This window comes from Mauremys mutica, chromosome 4 (assembly GCF_020497125.1).
Source record: "Mauremys mutica isolate MM-2020 ecotype Southern chromosome 4, ASM2049712v1, whole genome shotgun sequence".
NCBI lineage: Eukaryota > Metazoa > Chordata > Testudines > Geoemydidae > Mauremys > Mauremys mutica.
In genome coordinates, this window is record NC_059075.1 from 31,409,040 (window position 1) to 31,424,573 (window position 15,534).

The 15,534-nt window shown below is 42.6% G+C and overlaps 1 protein-coding gene across 3 annotated transcripts in view; it reads left to right on the plus strand.

The window, feature by feature from the left end:
* The window catches only part of TTC7B (tetratricopeptide repeat domain 7B), a 304,133-nt gene that overhangs the window by 30,665 nt on the left and 257,934 nt on the right, over positions 1 to 15,534 (plus strand). Inside the window, exons 1-3 of one of the 3 annotated variants that reach the window (XM_045016347.1) lie at positions 5,431 to 5,574; positions 6,088 to 6,242; positions 7,657 to 7,825. In XM_045016347.1, the coding sequence (XP_044872282.1) occupies positions 6,093 to 6,242; positions 7,657 to 7,825 (319 nt within the window). In that variant the 5' untranslated portion in view covers positions 5,431 to 5,574; positions 6,088 to 6,092. Of the gene's footprint in view, positions 1 to 5,430; positions 5,575 to 6,087; positions 6,243 to 7,656; positions 7,826 to 15,534 lie in introns of those variants that run through there. The other 2 variants (XM_045016346.1, XM_045016349.1) reach the window with 2 other exon arrangements.

Consider the following 15,534-nt stretch of genomic DNA (forward strand, 5'->3'; position numbering starts at 1 on the left):
AAGCTTAAGGGGTCTTTCATAAGGGTCACCACATCTGTACCCAAAAGTTCAAAGTGGGGAGGGAACCCTGTGTTGCTCATGTCCATTCCATGACACACCCTCCTTCACCACTGTCGGAGTTTCCAGCAAGAAGAAAATGAGCTTTGGAGGAGCCGGCGGCACCCCTTATACTGAGGCATGTGCATGCCACTCCAGAGGGTTCCAGAGCTGGTCCCCTACGAATACCACCGAGGGAAAAGCTTCCAGCACCGGTGCATGTGGCGAGCACACACACATAATATGGAATGGATTGAGCAACACATCTTGAACACCAGTTACGGAAACGGTAACTATCTTTTTCCCAAATGCTTTAGACAAACTCACTGGTAAAGATAAAACATTAAAAGAAGTTTATTAATTACAGAAAGATAGATTTAAAGTGATTGTAAGTAGTAGGCATAAAGGTCAGAGATGTTACCTAATACTCATTCTACATCCTAAACTTTATCATTCTTAGTAAGATTTGAATCAAACAGTTTTTCTCACTCCATTGGTTGTTGCAGGCAGGTTACAGTTCTTAATACACAGTCTGAATTCCCTTCTCAGCCTGAGACCAATCTCCCCAGTTCAAAGTCCTTGTCTTCCCAGTGTTCTTGTTGCCTTCAGAGTAGGTGGTCTCATGATTTCAGTGTCTCTTCTTTTATACTCTCAATTCATGTTCCTGGAAAAACAATGGCCCAGACGTCCTGGTGGGCTTTGCTGAGTCAGAGTTGAGCAGTCCCTATTGTGTGGTGCTTGCGCAACTGTCTCTTATTGAATTGTAAATCTCTTGTTTACAATTCCCCTGCTGGTCCATGGTTGGTGATAGTCATTTAACGCCCGCCTGGGTGTGGGTCACCTTCTTTGTTGTCCCTGGAGAGCTGGCTGTGGGCGTCTCCCAGACTCGCAACATATTTCAATAACAGCCATAGAGCAGAATCTCATAACTTCATACACAATAACGATGTACATATTTTAACAGAACAGTGAATTTCAGCAGATTATGATCTTTAATATAATAGCTTACAAGACATGGTTTGGAAGAAATATCACAACCATATACAAATGATGATTAGGGAAGTTAAAGGGTGCTACTTTGAGTTACAGCCCCCCTCATGTCACACCCCCAAAGCCTCAGACTCTATCTGGTTTTGAGCTTTGGCGCATATCTGAACTCCGACTTTGGTATCAGGTTGGCTTGTCTTTGGACTCTGACCTCCCAGATTCGACTTCTGTTCTGCCCCTGGCCTCTGGCTATGGTTCTGATCCTGGTTTATCTACAGACTCTGATCTTGGTTTTGATCCTGTCCTGCCCCCGGATCTCAATTTCAGGGCCACCCTTGGCCCAGACCCAAACCTGTGCCTCGCCGTGACCCATGCTGTAGCCATTAGGCCTAATTATTGAAGTCAGTGCCTGATAGTATGTGGCTGTATTAAAGTGTATTTTGTTTGAAGGGGCCCAGCTTACCAAACGATCCAGATTGTTCTCTGTGATTGACCTGTCCTCCTCATTATTTACCTCTCCACCAGTGTTTGTATCATCTGCAAATTTTATTAGCAATAATTTTGTTTACTTCCAGATAATTGATAAAAAATAGCCTACCCCCTCATGGGGTCCCTGAGCTTGAGCTCCAGCTTGAGCCCCAAAGCTGTACATCAGAATTTTATAGCCCCGTAGCCCGAGCCCTTCATATGGGTCAGCCGTGGGTGTTTAATTGCAGTATAGACATACCCTCAGTAATCTTTCCTCTGAAAGGCAGGTGACAGAATCCTGGGGGGTCTGTGAACATGTTTGAAGTGCAGTTTTATTGTAAGCTTGTGTCCGATTCTGTTACCTGTTTTTCAAATTGATATTGGAATGGTTATTTCAATGAAATTTGAAATGAGGATGTATCCATGGGGATGGAATATGACCTATAATGTTAGATACAGATCTCTTCTTTTGTATCCCAAGTATTTTGTGAGTAGTGTCCTTCATTAGATTCAAACTGTTTGCACTCATCTAGTCCGTTACAGTTTAAGCCATGTTTGAAGAAAAATAGAAAATACATAATTAGCTGCTATAGCAAAGTGAAAAGGTACCATTCCATATCAAGTATTTTAAAAATATGCTTCCATTCTAGAGTTCTGGTACCTTTGAAAATGGTGCCTTATTGTATTGTAAATTTTATACATTTCAGTATATGTTCACTGTCATATCAGCACTTGCAGCAGGCCTATTGGTATTGATGCAGATTACTTTGTGCTGGAATGCCTGTGAATCATTATCTGTAAAATATTTATTGGATCAATGATACAAGGTTACTTTCTTCCACTTGCTGTTGCTATATGGCTTGTCCTCTTTTTCTCATTTTCAGCATTGAATCATCCCTTATGCCATTATTTTCTATTCTTTCCTTCTGAGCAGACTGTTACAGTTAAATGATTTTGTTGCAGTGTCGCTTAAGCTGCTTCAGTATGTGAAGTGGTAGTGAAGTTAACCTTTCCTGAAAGGGGCAAGTGTCAGCACTGCGTAATGTTTGGGAGCATATTGGTCTGCCATATCTTTATTTCTTCAGATACTGTACAATAAAAATTTACCTGTAAAGTATTAGAATCTGCTTCAGACTTTGTAACTGATGTCCTAATTTTGAGAGTCTGCCCTTAAAAAGCTGTAATGACCTTTTTGATTACAAATTGCAGCTATTAAAGTCACAGTTTAAAATATCTTGATAATTGTAGAAAAACTCATGCCACTGGGAAAGATTTCCTTGCTTTGTAAACACAAGGAGTACTTTGTAAGCATTATTTAGTCTTGTGAATTTCATAAAAATGCTCAGTCCTTATGAGTGATGAAGCAAATACTAAAAGCCTCCTTAACCTGCTGGTTTCCTGCAGCAGTTAACAATGGGTTCCTTGTCTTTTACTAAATCAAAAGATCTTCTTTGCTATGAGACCCTTTCATTCGAGGTTTATTTAAGAGTTGAAACATTTAATTCAAGGTTATCAAATTCAGTGCATAAGGTGATTAATTTGGTTGTAAGAGCTTCAATGAGTACATTGTATTGAAAGTCATCTCTAGCCTATTTTTCAAAATATGTAAGTGGAAAATATTGGCATTTATTTCACAACTCTAGTTTGGCTTGTTAGTCTAACTAAACCTAAACTAACTCTAGTGTCACTGACACACTATGGATATGTCTACACTATGAAATTAGGTCGAATTTATAGAAGTTGGTCTTTTAGAAATCGTTTTTATACAGTCGATTGTGTGTGTCCCCACACAAAATGCTCTGAGTGCATCAAGTCGACGGACTGTGTCCACAGTACCAAGGCTATCATCAACTTTCGGAGCGTTGCACTGTGGGTAGCTATCCCACAGTTCTCGCAGTCTCCGTTGCCCATTGGAATTCCAATGCCTGATGGGGCAAAAACTGTGTCACGGGTGGTTCTGGATACGTGTCGTCAGGCCCCCTTCTCCCTCCCTGCCTCCGTGAAAGCAACGGCAGACAATCGTTTCGCGCCTTTTTTCCTGGGTTACCTGAGCAGACGCCATACCATGGCAAGCATGGAGCCCGCTCAGCTCACTGTCACCGTATGTCTCCTGGGTGCTGGCAGACGTGAGACTGCATTGCAACACAGCGGCAGCTCATTGCCTTTTGGCAGCAGACGGTGCATTACAATTGGTAGCCATCGTCTTCGTATTCCTGGTTGCTCTTTTAGCCGACCTCAGTGAGGTCGGTAAGGGGCACCTGGGCAGACATGGGAGTGACTCAGCCAGGTCATTCCCATCTTCTGCCGAGCAGCCAGGAGATGACGATGGCTAGCACTCGTACTGCACTGTCTTCTGGCAAGCAGCCAGGAGATGAAGATGGCTAGCAATCATAATGTAGCATCTTCTGCCGAGCACCCAGGAGATGACTATTGCTAGAGTTGTACTGCACTGTCTGCTGCCAGCCTCAGCTGTAAAAGACAGATGGATCAAAACAAGAAATTGACCCGTTTTGTTTTGTGAAATCAACAGCCTGCTAAATCCAGGGTTTTGAGTTCAGTCCTTGAGGGGGCCATTTTGTGTGACAGTTGTTTGTGTTTCTCTGTGATGCAAAGCCTCCCCTTTTGTTGATTTTAATTCCCTGTAAGCCATGTTGTTAGTTGCCCCAGCAAATCAAAAATATAACAGTGAAACCAACAACTGCTTCTCTTGGCTCCAAGATGTGTTGCTCACATGTTGGCCAAACAGGAAATGAAATTCAAAAGTTTGCGGGCCTTTTCCTGTCTACCTGGCCAGTGCATCTGAGTTGAGAGTGCTGTCCAGAGTGGTCACAATGGAGCACTCTGGGATAGCTCCCGGAGGCCAATACCATCGAATTGCGTCCACACTATCCCAAATTCAACCTGGCAAGGCTGATTTCAGAACTAATCCCCTCGTCGGAGGTGGAGTAAAGAAATCGATTTAAAGAGCCCTTTAAGTCGAAAAAAGGGCTTTGTTATGTGGCTTAAATCGAGGTAACGTTGTGTCCAGGCTTAAATCAAGGTAACGCTGCTAAATTCAACCTAAAGTCGTAGCGTAGACTAGGCCTATGAAATGAAAACACTTCTTCTGAGAACTTTGGGCTAATTGTTCTAGGAGTAAAATAATCAAATGTCAGTTTGCCTTTTGACAAAGGCATGTATAGATTTCAACACAGGAATAGTTCTAACTCAAACCATTTCCCCATATTGCTGATGCCTACAGAACAGTGGCGCTTGCCTGCTAGTATATATAATTCAATACGTTGGTGAATATTCAGAACAGGAGTTAAGAGCTGGCAACTCAGCACTGACTTATTTTTGAGAGGCTGGGTGCTCTACAAATCAGTAAGAGGAAGATTTTTATCTTTATTGAAATTATTTGGATACATACTGAGCAAAATTACTATTTTTTCTGTTTTGAAATGGGAAATGTACACCATTGATATGTGGACTGAAAGATTGTCCAGAGTTGTTGCTGCTTCTGTCAGGTCAAATGAAATGGTATCTGGCATCCTTTTGTCCTTTAGACATCTCCCTGTCACATTTAAGATCAGGATATGATACAGAAACAGCATTACTCACTCTGACTTCATAATTTCAGTGTACACAGGCCAGATGCGCTAATCAGCTAGATCTTTTAGCAGTCTTAATAATGTCAAACATAAGGTGCTGATGATGTGTTTGTGAGACCTGGCACAGTGGAAGGAATCTGTTTAGAATGGTATCAGAATCGCAAAGCCCAGTCTTATTACCTGTTTTGTTTAACATGTAGGTGAAGGCACTTGGGAAGCTGATAAGGGTTACAGTGTTCTCAACCTCCTGAGTTTCATAGCTCTGTCACCTTTTTATCAGACCAAGATTGAGCCATTGTCTTGTTTTTCCAAGGTCTGGCAAAAATGGGAAACTGAATGACAGTCAGTTTTCCAAGATGGAAGTGCTAGTGCTGGCTGCTGGTTAACCTCCAGATAAAATTCAAGTAGCTGGTCACCATCTGTAATGCCCTAATTGACCAGGAAATCCTGAGGGACATCTCCGTCTCTGAGCTGCCACATAATCTGTATTCAGGTAGAAATCTTAATCTAGCTATTGCAAGTATGATGTTTGTGAGATGGAGTAGGGCATTCTTGGTATCAGGTGCTTGCCTCTGGAATTCACCACTGCCAGAAATTCATCAAATGCTGAGTTTACCCATATTTGGAAAGCCTTGAGAGCTGCACCTCTTGTCAATGGTTTTTTATTTAAAAAACCAAAAGGTCATAGAGTATTAGATCCCAATTAATGGGAAATAGATTTGCCTTAATCTCTGTGACTATAATGCTGTAGTACTCCTATAATGCTATGATAAGTATTTAAATGATAAATTGAAAAATCAAATAATAAACACTTTTATAACACTGAGTTAAATCTGGGTCAGTGGCCCTTAATGTGTCTAGTTCTGCATTTAAAGTCCAGACCTAAAAATAATTACCTCCCCTGCTGTATGCTTCCACTGTAATCTGTGTGAAATATCAGCTGGATAGAATGGCTATTACTGTTGTGAAGACTTTTTCCCTTTGACGCTGTTTTTTCTCTTTATAGATGACATGGCAGAACTTCTCCTTGGGGAGTCCAAACTAGAACAGTTTTTGAAGGAAAATCCTTTTAAACAGGGCACTAGTCCCTGGGGTCCCCGGCCAAAGCTGACCGAGGTCAGGAAACATCTCACTGCAGCACTTGACAGAGGAAACCTAAAGGTATTCACATAAGTCTGGAGGAGGGGTTAGAAAATTAAGGATATAGTTGGAAGTTATTTGAGAAGAAAAGCTTTATGAGAGCTCAGATAATTCTCTGGTTACAGTGTTCTTGTTAAGCAATTTTATTACTTCCAGAATATCTTCAGTATTTTGGGATTTGATCCCTTTAATTTGCTTATGGAATTTTGTTCAGACCATTTTTTCATTCTAATATTGAAAGATAACATTTGAAAGAAAGCTGTTGTCCCCAGGGATGCTTAAAAATTCAAAAGAATTTTCAAGATGTCTTGTGAACAGCTTATTTACACAGTAACATGATACTTGACACAGATAATGCATTTCAAGGAATAATAACACTTTGCATTCCCATAGTACCTTGCATTTGGTTATGTCAAAGTGCATCACAAACATTACTGAAATAGTCTCAGAGCATTCCTACATCAATAAAGATCCCCTTCTATTAAGAAAACAAAATCAATGTAAATATTCAGCACTGTAGTGAAACTGCAAATTTGTTCCATGTTTTGAGGAAAACCATACAAGACGTTTTTATCCTCGATTCTACTTGGAGCTCATTCTGGCCCACCTTTAGATATTCATCATCAAACTATAATGCTTGGTGTTGGATGTGAAATATATATGTCCTCCCCTTCAAGGCACTTCACAATGCTCTCACTCCATATTTATCCACTACTGCATATTACTGTGTCTCCCTGTTCCCCTTTGCCCCACCAGTGATGCTATTTCAACACCCTATTTGTCATCTTCCACAGCCATCTTTGAGATTTCGTCCATGCCCTCCTTAAACTGATCTGTGGGGGTACTGACCTCTCTTCATGTGAATTCTTTTTCAAGACCTTCCTCTCCACTTACAAGAAATCAACCAAATTAAAATGACTAGGCTGAGGAGCAGTTGGGAAAAGCCAGTGCATAATTACTAAACTTAAAATAATAGTGATAAATTTATAATTCATCATCTCCTACTTCTACCTTCATGTATTGGTTGTCATGTTAAACTTTAAACTTCCTGGGTGGCAAGGGTGTGTCATCTTAAACGTTTGTACACCACCTGGCGCGCTAGGATCCTAATACAGATTCAAGGATGCTTACATAATGCAGATATGAAATAATATATATTTATATGTGTTTAAAAATGACTGGTAGGAATAAAATCACTGTTCTGTAGCTTGGTGAGGGACTCAATATGTGTTTTTCTGTAGTAGCCTCCCAAATATTATCTGAAAATTTAACTACAGAATAAAAATAATAAACTGTAATCTGGGAATGAAATATCTGCTGGAAAGGCTTTCAGAATATGGTGGAAATTACTAGGGTGCAGCTAACTTTTTTTGTCGTTTTTTTAAAAGTGTTTTACCTCAGAAAATATAGTTTATCTTCTTCCTCTTTCTTCTAGCCAGAATTCTTACAAGAAGCCAACTTAATTATGGCCAAGTTAAACTATGTGGAAGGTGATTACAAAGAAGGTCTTAACACTTATGCCAGGGTTGAAGTTGATGACTTGCATCTTGTTGCTGTGCCTCCTTATAGGCTGAGGATGATAGCTGAAGCATATTCTACCAAAGGTAAGATTGCTCATATCTATTTATTAATTGTGGTTGATTCTTTCAGATGAAATATTTCTACTTTTATTATTTTTGACTGAAGGAAAATTTGTTCATACTATATCAGTTGACACTGAGCTTAGATACCAAAGTGATGGGTGCTTTAGAAATATCTGAAAGAAACGTTCATCCCTTTAGATTAATTTAAATACGTGCTAAGTTGGTAGGACTGTTATTTCTGTCAACATTTCTGTTCTAGTCCTTCCCCCTCCATCCACCCATCCAAAACACATTTAAGTGTTTACATCTTAACTGTTAAACCCCCTTCTGGCAAATATGTATTAGTAGTTTTTCAGCACAGATTCAAATGTTAAAATTGCACCCTCAGCCTGAATGTTACATTTGTCTGAAATTTTTATTTCCTGTAGTTAAAACGTAGCACCTGCTATTACTATAATTAAAAGGCATTAGAGAAAAAAAATATTTGTCTTTATTTCCCCCTCAGTTTACTTAGTGCATTTGACAACTTTTTGTGTATAGTTAGTTTCACTGTTTCCTTTGTGGAGTCAGTCGCTTTTATTTGCTTAGATCTTTCACCCACAACCTGCTGCCCTTAGATCAGTAATCAAGTTGGCTTTTTATCAACTACACTTGGCCAGGCGGTTCCATAATAATAATAGTAATAATCATAATAATTATAAAATAAAATAACTGGTATGAATGAGAGGGTTTTCTTCTGTGGGATTTTATTTTGGGTGTGTACTGATGTGGATTTTTTTACAAATGTATCCAAAAATTCAAATGACTTGTCTTAATTTTCCTATCTAAGTGGTATCATATCAGTGAAAGTTGTAATGCTTGTGTTGTGTCTAAGGATGGCAGTGCCACTTCAGTTTAGAGGCATCTTTTATGAGCTACGTACACACAGCCTGTAGCTGTGTCAGTGTTTTGAGAATGCGGCAGTTTATGTGGCATAGCTTATGGAATTCACTATGTCTGGATGTTTTTGCTTGACTGGTGTATTAAACCTGGGTTTTGGAATGCATTTAAAATTTCTTGCTATGGCTCGATGAGTGCACAGTGTCATAAGTTATGTTTGCTGTCTTTCAGGAGATGGCTCAGTTGCATTTGCTGACAACTGATCAAAGAATTTTTCTAACATTAGTCTCGGAAAAGGCTGACTGTTTTCCATCAACTCAGTTCCCTGCTGAGTGTTGACGAGTATTAGGTGTACTGTAGACAAAGGTGTGGGAAATAGCAGCCTTGATTCCTAGAAGAGAGAAAAATATACTTCCTAAATCATTGCAATATTTAGATTAAAGGAAGTGGTAGGAAATTGAGGATATTCTTAATGTACTTTTAAAAAGAAATCTAGAAACATACATTGGATACTCAGCAAATCAAAAATATAACAGTGAAGCCTTCAACTGCTTCTCTTGGCTCCCCTCCCTTTTCTGCAGTCCAGCATCTCCCACAATTCTAGATGCCTGGGCTGCGCTCTCTCTCTCTCTCTCTCTGCAGCTTACAGAGGCAGATCACCTTTTTGGAGCCACAGGGTCTGGCCACCTCCCCTCTGCTCCTGCTTGCTGTCAGTTTTCTCTGCTTCTTGAAGCAGCGAACAGTGGCAGTTTCTTTTACTCTTGTCCTTACTCTTTCTATTTTAACTTTTCTTCCCAGTTTTTTGGCAGTGCTTCTCCAGGTGCACAGTTTCATCACCAGTGCCAAGAAAAGTTCTCTAGTTTCATCCAGGAATTTATTTTCATGCTTCAGAGCCGCAGGAAGCCTACCATAGCGCTATGCTTCCAACTGCTAGGATTCCTGGTGTCATGCTTAGGGATCACTCCATGGGCACAATCACACATCAGAAGTCTTCAGGCCGTCATACAAAACATGTGGGACCACTCCCTGGAACACATGAAAGATCAAGTATGGGTTCCAACATAGGTATTCAACTCTTTGCAGTGGTCGTCAGCCCATGATAACGTCTGTAAAGACTTGCTTATCTGCCTTCCAGATCCTTTAGTTCTTGAAAGCAGGTCTGGGGAGCTCACTTGGAAACTCAAACAGCCTAGGATCTCTGGAGCAAGAAGGAACAGGCTTGCAGCATAAATCTCCTATAACTGAGATTGGTCAAGTTAGCTCCGTGAAGGTTCCAGCCCACCCTAAGGGGAAACCACATCCTGATTCAATCAAACAATACAACTGTGATTGCATATTTAAACAGCTAAGGGGGAACAAGGAGTTGGGCACTACACACAGAAGCAGTGAAAATAGTGAGGTGAGTGGGACCATTCCTCTTTTCCCTTAAAGTGATCCACATCAAAGGGGACCTGAACCAAAAGACAGACTGGCGCAGCAGGCTCAGGGTCAACCATTCTGAGTGGTACCTGAATCAGGAGTTTTTCTATCTCATTGTTCAGATGCTTGGCCTCCCTTCAGCCAACCCGTTTGTGAATCATATGAACACAGAGGCCAAAATACTTCACAAGGGAGGCAGATCCCAGATCCCTGCGGGACAGTTGCCTTATTGCAGTTGGCTGCAGGGCCTACATGTTCTTCTTCAAGTGCATGCATATTTCCATTCCAGTTTAGGTGTATGTGCGCCCCGAGCACATCTGCAGTGTCCTATGATACCCACTTAAGACCATTGTACCTTGCAGTTTGTGGTCCTGTTGCTCCCCCCAAAGCCTTTGTGGCTGCAAGGTATCTTCTAACCCTGCTGGTACCGAGCTCCCCAGAGGGTCAGGGCTTGGACTGCCAGTGCCCCCAAGCAATAGGAAATCAATGCCAGTGCCTCATCCAGCACTGTGTCAGCTGTCCAAGGGGAAATCGTCTCTGACAGTCTGAAGGTCCTCTAGGTGGCCTTCACTGGCACCCAGTGGCACGGCATCCTCTGGTCTCCACAGTGCACTTCTTCCTCCTCATCAGACTCGGACACAGAAGTGTACTCACTCTGCCAAAGCAGCCAACCCTGCTGCTCTCCATGCTATTCCTACTCCATTACAGCATTGAGTTCATCGGGACCTCTGGGTGCCTGGCCACTGTACCCATGGGGCCCAACCACCATGCAGTGTCCCTTTTGGAACCCTTGGGGGTTTCCCCAACCTCAAGGGACGTCTTTGAGATGCTCTTATTTGGTCATTTCAGACACTAGAGCACCCACGGTACTTCACAGGGATACCGCGGAACCAGATTCCTGTAACGAACAAGGCACTGAACCCCAAGAAGCCCTGTAGGCTCCTGCGGACACTGAGATACCAATTGAGGCTCCCCATCAGGCTTTAGCCACCTCCTCATCCTTGCCGAATAAGGCCACAGTGGCACCCGGGGTATCTCCACCTCCAGATGACCATAAGGCACATCAGGACCTACTCAAATGGGTAGCCTCAAATCTAGGGGTCCAAGCAGAAGTGGTTAAGGAGGTGACACATGACCTCCTGGATATTCTGTCGCCAGCAGAGTCCAGAGTGGTCCTGGTGCTGCACGATGCCATCATGGACCCTATTAAAGCCCTCTAGCATACCCCTGCCTCACTTCCACTGATGGTGAAATGCTCGGAGCATAAATACTCTGTTCCAGCCCAGGTACAAGTTCCTCTTCACACACACCTCCCGCCCTTCGGATCATGGGTGGTTGCGGTGGCCAATGAGGGAGCCCTCCAGGGACAACCAAGCTCTATGCCCAAGTCAAAGGACCCTAAAAAGCTAAACCTCTTTGGGTGCAACACTTACTCTTCAGTGGGCCTGCAACTTTGTATAGCAAACCAGCAGGCCCTGCTGGGGTGCTACAACTTCAACATGTGGCAATTCTTGATTAAATTCAAGGATCTTCTCCCGCAGGACTCCAGATAGGAGTTTTAATCCGTAACTGAGGAAGGGAAAACTGTATCTCGGACCTCCCTGCAAGCAACCCCGGATGCCACTGTCTCTGCGGCCGGATCAATGGCGACTGCGGTGACGATGCATAGGAGTTCCTGGTTGCAATCCTCAGAGCTCCCTCAGGAGGTATAACAGACCATCCAGGACCTCTCATTTGAGGGATCTTCTCATAGCAGATGGATCCTAGGCTGCATGACCTCCAAGACTCCTAGGTGACTTTGAAATTCCTGGGGCTCTGCATACCAGCAGGGGCAAAGAAGCAATACAGTCTGCAGCAGCCAAGCCATTACTTTTTTCAGACAGCCAGGCAGGACCAACAGACGTGAAGGAACAGAAGTTTAGGCGCAGGCCCCCTTCCCAGTCATCCTCAACAGGCCCTACGCAGTCTGACTCCAGGCATCCTGGCTTGTCAAAGCACTCATTTTGACAAGATAATTGAGGTTGATATATCAATCCCTTCTACATTGAATCCAGCTACCCACTTGTTTTCCAATCACCTTTCCTATTTCTTGGATGCCTGGACCCAGATTACTTCAGACCGATGGGTCCTCAACACCATAGAACTGGGTTACGCCTTCCAATTCCTATCCACTCCACCTTGTCCTGCCCTCCTTCCCTCCGTCCCTCTTCTCACAAGCTCCTGTTGGAACAAGAAGTCCAATCTCTCCTTCGGGTGAGAGGTGTGGAGCAAGTGCTCTCCCATTTGAGAGGAAGGGGGTTCTAATCCCACTACTTCGTGCTCCTGAAAATCAAGAGGGGTGTGTGTGTGTGTGTGATCTCAGACCCATTTTAGACCTGCACAGTCTCAACTGATATCTCAAGAACCTGAAGTTCTGCATGTTCTCCTTGGCCTCCATCATCCCTTTGCTGGATCCCAGGAATTGGTATGCCACCCTCAATCTAAAGGACGATTACTTCCACATTTCGTTCTTCCCTGGTCACAGACATTTCCCAAGGTTTGTAATAAACCAAAGTCACTAATAGTTCATGGTGCTCCTGTTTGGCTTGTTGGCTGCCACACAGGTTTTCACAAAATATATGCCAGTAGTAGCAGCCTGACTAAGGAAAAGGGGCATCCACGTATTTCCATACCTCGATGACAGGCTGATAAAGGTCTGGTCCAGAGCTTGAGTTGAGGCCGACATCTGTCTCATTCAATCAACCTTCAATGCATTGGGCCTTCTGTTAAATTTTCAGAAGTCCACCCTGATCCCAGTCCAGAAGATAGAGTTCATAGTGTCAGTACTTGACTTGGTGCAAGTGAGAGCTCTGCTTCCAAATGACTGGTTCCTCGCTATTGCATCCCTGATAACAATCTCTCTGAAGTCATCCGATCACGACCCCATGAAAGTGCCTGAGCCTCCTGGACTATGTGGTATCGTGCACATACGTAGTGCAACATGCAAGGCTACAACTCAGACCTCTGCAAACCTGGCTAGCCATGGTCTACTCTCCCTCTCGCCATCACCTGGACTCAGTTCTCATGGTACTGGCCCATGTCCTAGACTCACTGCAATGGTGGCTGGACAGCCACATGGTATGTGCGGGGGTACCCTTTTCAAGATCTCTCTCATCCCTGTCCCTGGTATGCAACGCATCAGCCCTCGGTTGGGGAGCCCACTTAGGACCTATCCGAATCCAAGGCCTTTGAATCCAAGAGCTCTCCTTGCACATCAGGTCAGGGAACTCAGGTCTAGCATGCCGGGCATTTCTACTTCACTTGACAGGCAAATCTATTTCAGTCCTCACAGACAATACGACGGCTACGTTCTACATAAACAGTCAGGACGGTGCGCGTTCTTCCCCCCATTCCAGGAAGCAATCCTACATTTGTTCACTGCTTCCTACTTCCCAGTCAACCAGAATTGTGGGAGATGCTGGGATGGAGAACAGAAAATTTGTACTGATAATTTTCTTTCTTCTAGCAGCATCTCTAACAGTTCTACCCACTTGATGACTCATGAGTCTAGGGTCAGGTATTAAGTGGAATCATTACCAGATGGTGGTCTTCCTGATCTAATATACATATTTTTTTCATTATCTCTGGAATATTTGTTAATGATGTTATACAAGTTTTACAGCTTGGGAATAGCTCATCAGACAGCAAGCAGGAGCAGAAGGGGTGTGGCCGGACCACTAAAATGCTGATCCACCTCTGTGAGCTGCAGAGAGACAGGAAAGCAGCCCAGATGTCCAGCATTATGGGAGATGCTGCTAACAGAAAGGAAATTATCAGTAAGAAATTTTCCATTCTTATAATGGTGGAGGAAATGGCCCGGAAGCCTTTATGAAGACTGTTCTTGCCCTGAGAGTTAGTAGAGTCTCCCTTCATCTAAAAAGATGTGCATGGAGATCTGTGGTCCCTAACCTTAGAAGAAAAGCTTTGGTTGGTTGGTTGGTTGGTTGGTCGGTCAGATTGGTTGGTGCCTGTTGGCTTTTGTGGGTTTATTAGAATGTGTGTTTCTGGTTGAACTGGAGGTTCAGGGATAATGGGAATGTAGGTTGAGGCAAGGATATTAAATACATTATTTTCTTAGTGCTTAGTAGGATAGTGATATCAGCTACAGAAAAGCCTAAGGAAATGATGAATGGCCATTTGGTGTTTTAATCAGAATTAAAATAGGACAAAAGAACTTGGAGCTGAGTTGTGCAGTTAGAATTTGATGTGTGATGGTTGAAAACTTGGATGTATGAGGAAATGCAGTGGAAGCTCAGCACTTGCTTGGGGGTAGTGTTTCTGAGGGACGGTAGACTGATATTTGTGATGGCGCTTAAATAGCCAAGTTAATAATGGAAGAAAATCTGTTTTTCATATTTGCTTGTGGAGCACCCAAAGTGTTCCTGGTGCTCTGTAGAACACCAAGGAAGACAATTCTTGCTCCAGGGAACCTAGGGTCTAAGCAATATGAAATATACCATAATGCGTCACTGTCAAATAAGACTCTACATTCCTTAAAAGAAAAAGGAAGCTCCTGCATGAGTTTTCGTAGAGCAGGTGTCTAAAAGCAGTCTCCGTCAAATTGGTTGTTATCAAAACACAGTGCAAAAGTTCATTAAAAAGTATTTAAATACAATAGCCTGTATCAGAAAATCTTAGCTCCTTCTTTCTTTCTTTCTCTCAAACTTGAAGATTCAGTGTCTTCACACCCCCGCAATGCTCAATTTAGAATAATTCTGTCATCAAACTAGAGAACAAAAATCATCTGCGGGCTGCATTGCATTTGCAAAGAGAGTCTGAAAATCATTGTTATATAACGAAGGGATCTTCATTCCTCTTAACCCTCCAGTAAAAGTGCAACTTAGATCATGGTACTGCTTTTATCTCTAGCTGAGGAGATACATGACTGTACGAGGACTCAAATGGAGGACCATGCCTGTGTAGTATGGGATTTATTGATAGTAAATAAGTTATAGAGGTTAAAAGAAACATCTGTTCCATTTTATTATGTATGGGCTCTTATACTTCACTCATCACCGTAGTATCTGAGCACCTTCCAGTAGTGCATTAAACAATGTGACTAATATTTCTCGCATTTTTGTTCTCTCATTCTCTCTCCAGGGGGAGAAATGTGTGCCGAGGAGTGTTTTTGTTTTGGAATTAAAAATATATATATAATACATATGTATTTTGCTCTGTTTGCTAGAGAAGGCATGGTCAAAGAAATACTACTTGCACTTACAGCAGAAGGTGGTGAAGTTTGTGATGATCCTTAGTTCTTGTTGTGAGTTCATTCCACAGTCTTGGGTTGGTGCCCAAGGAAGCTTTGTCTCCTGTACAGATGAGCTTTACCCTGGGACAGAGAGTTCCATTGTGCCAGGGGAGTGAAATTGTCAATCAGTCTTAATCAAATG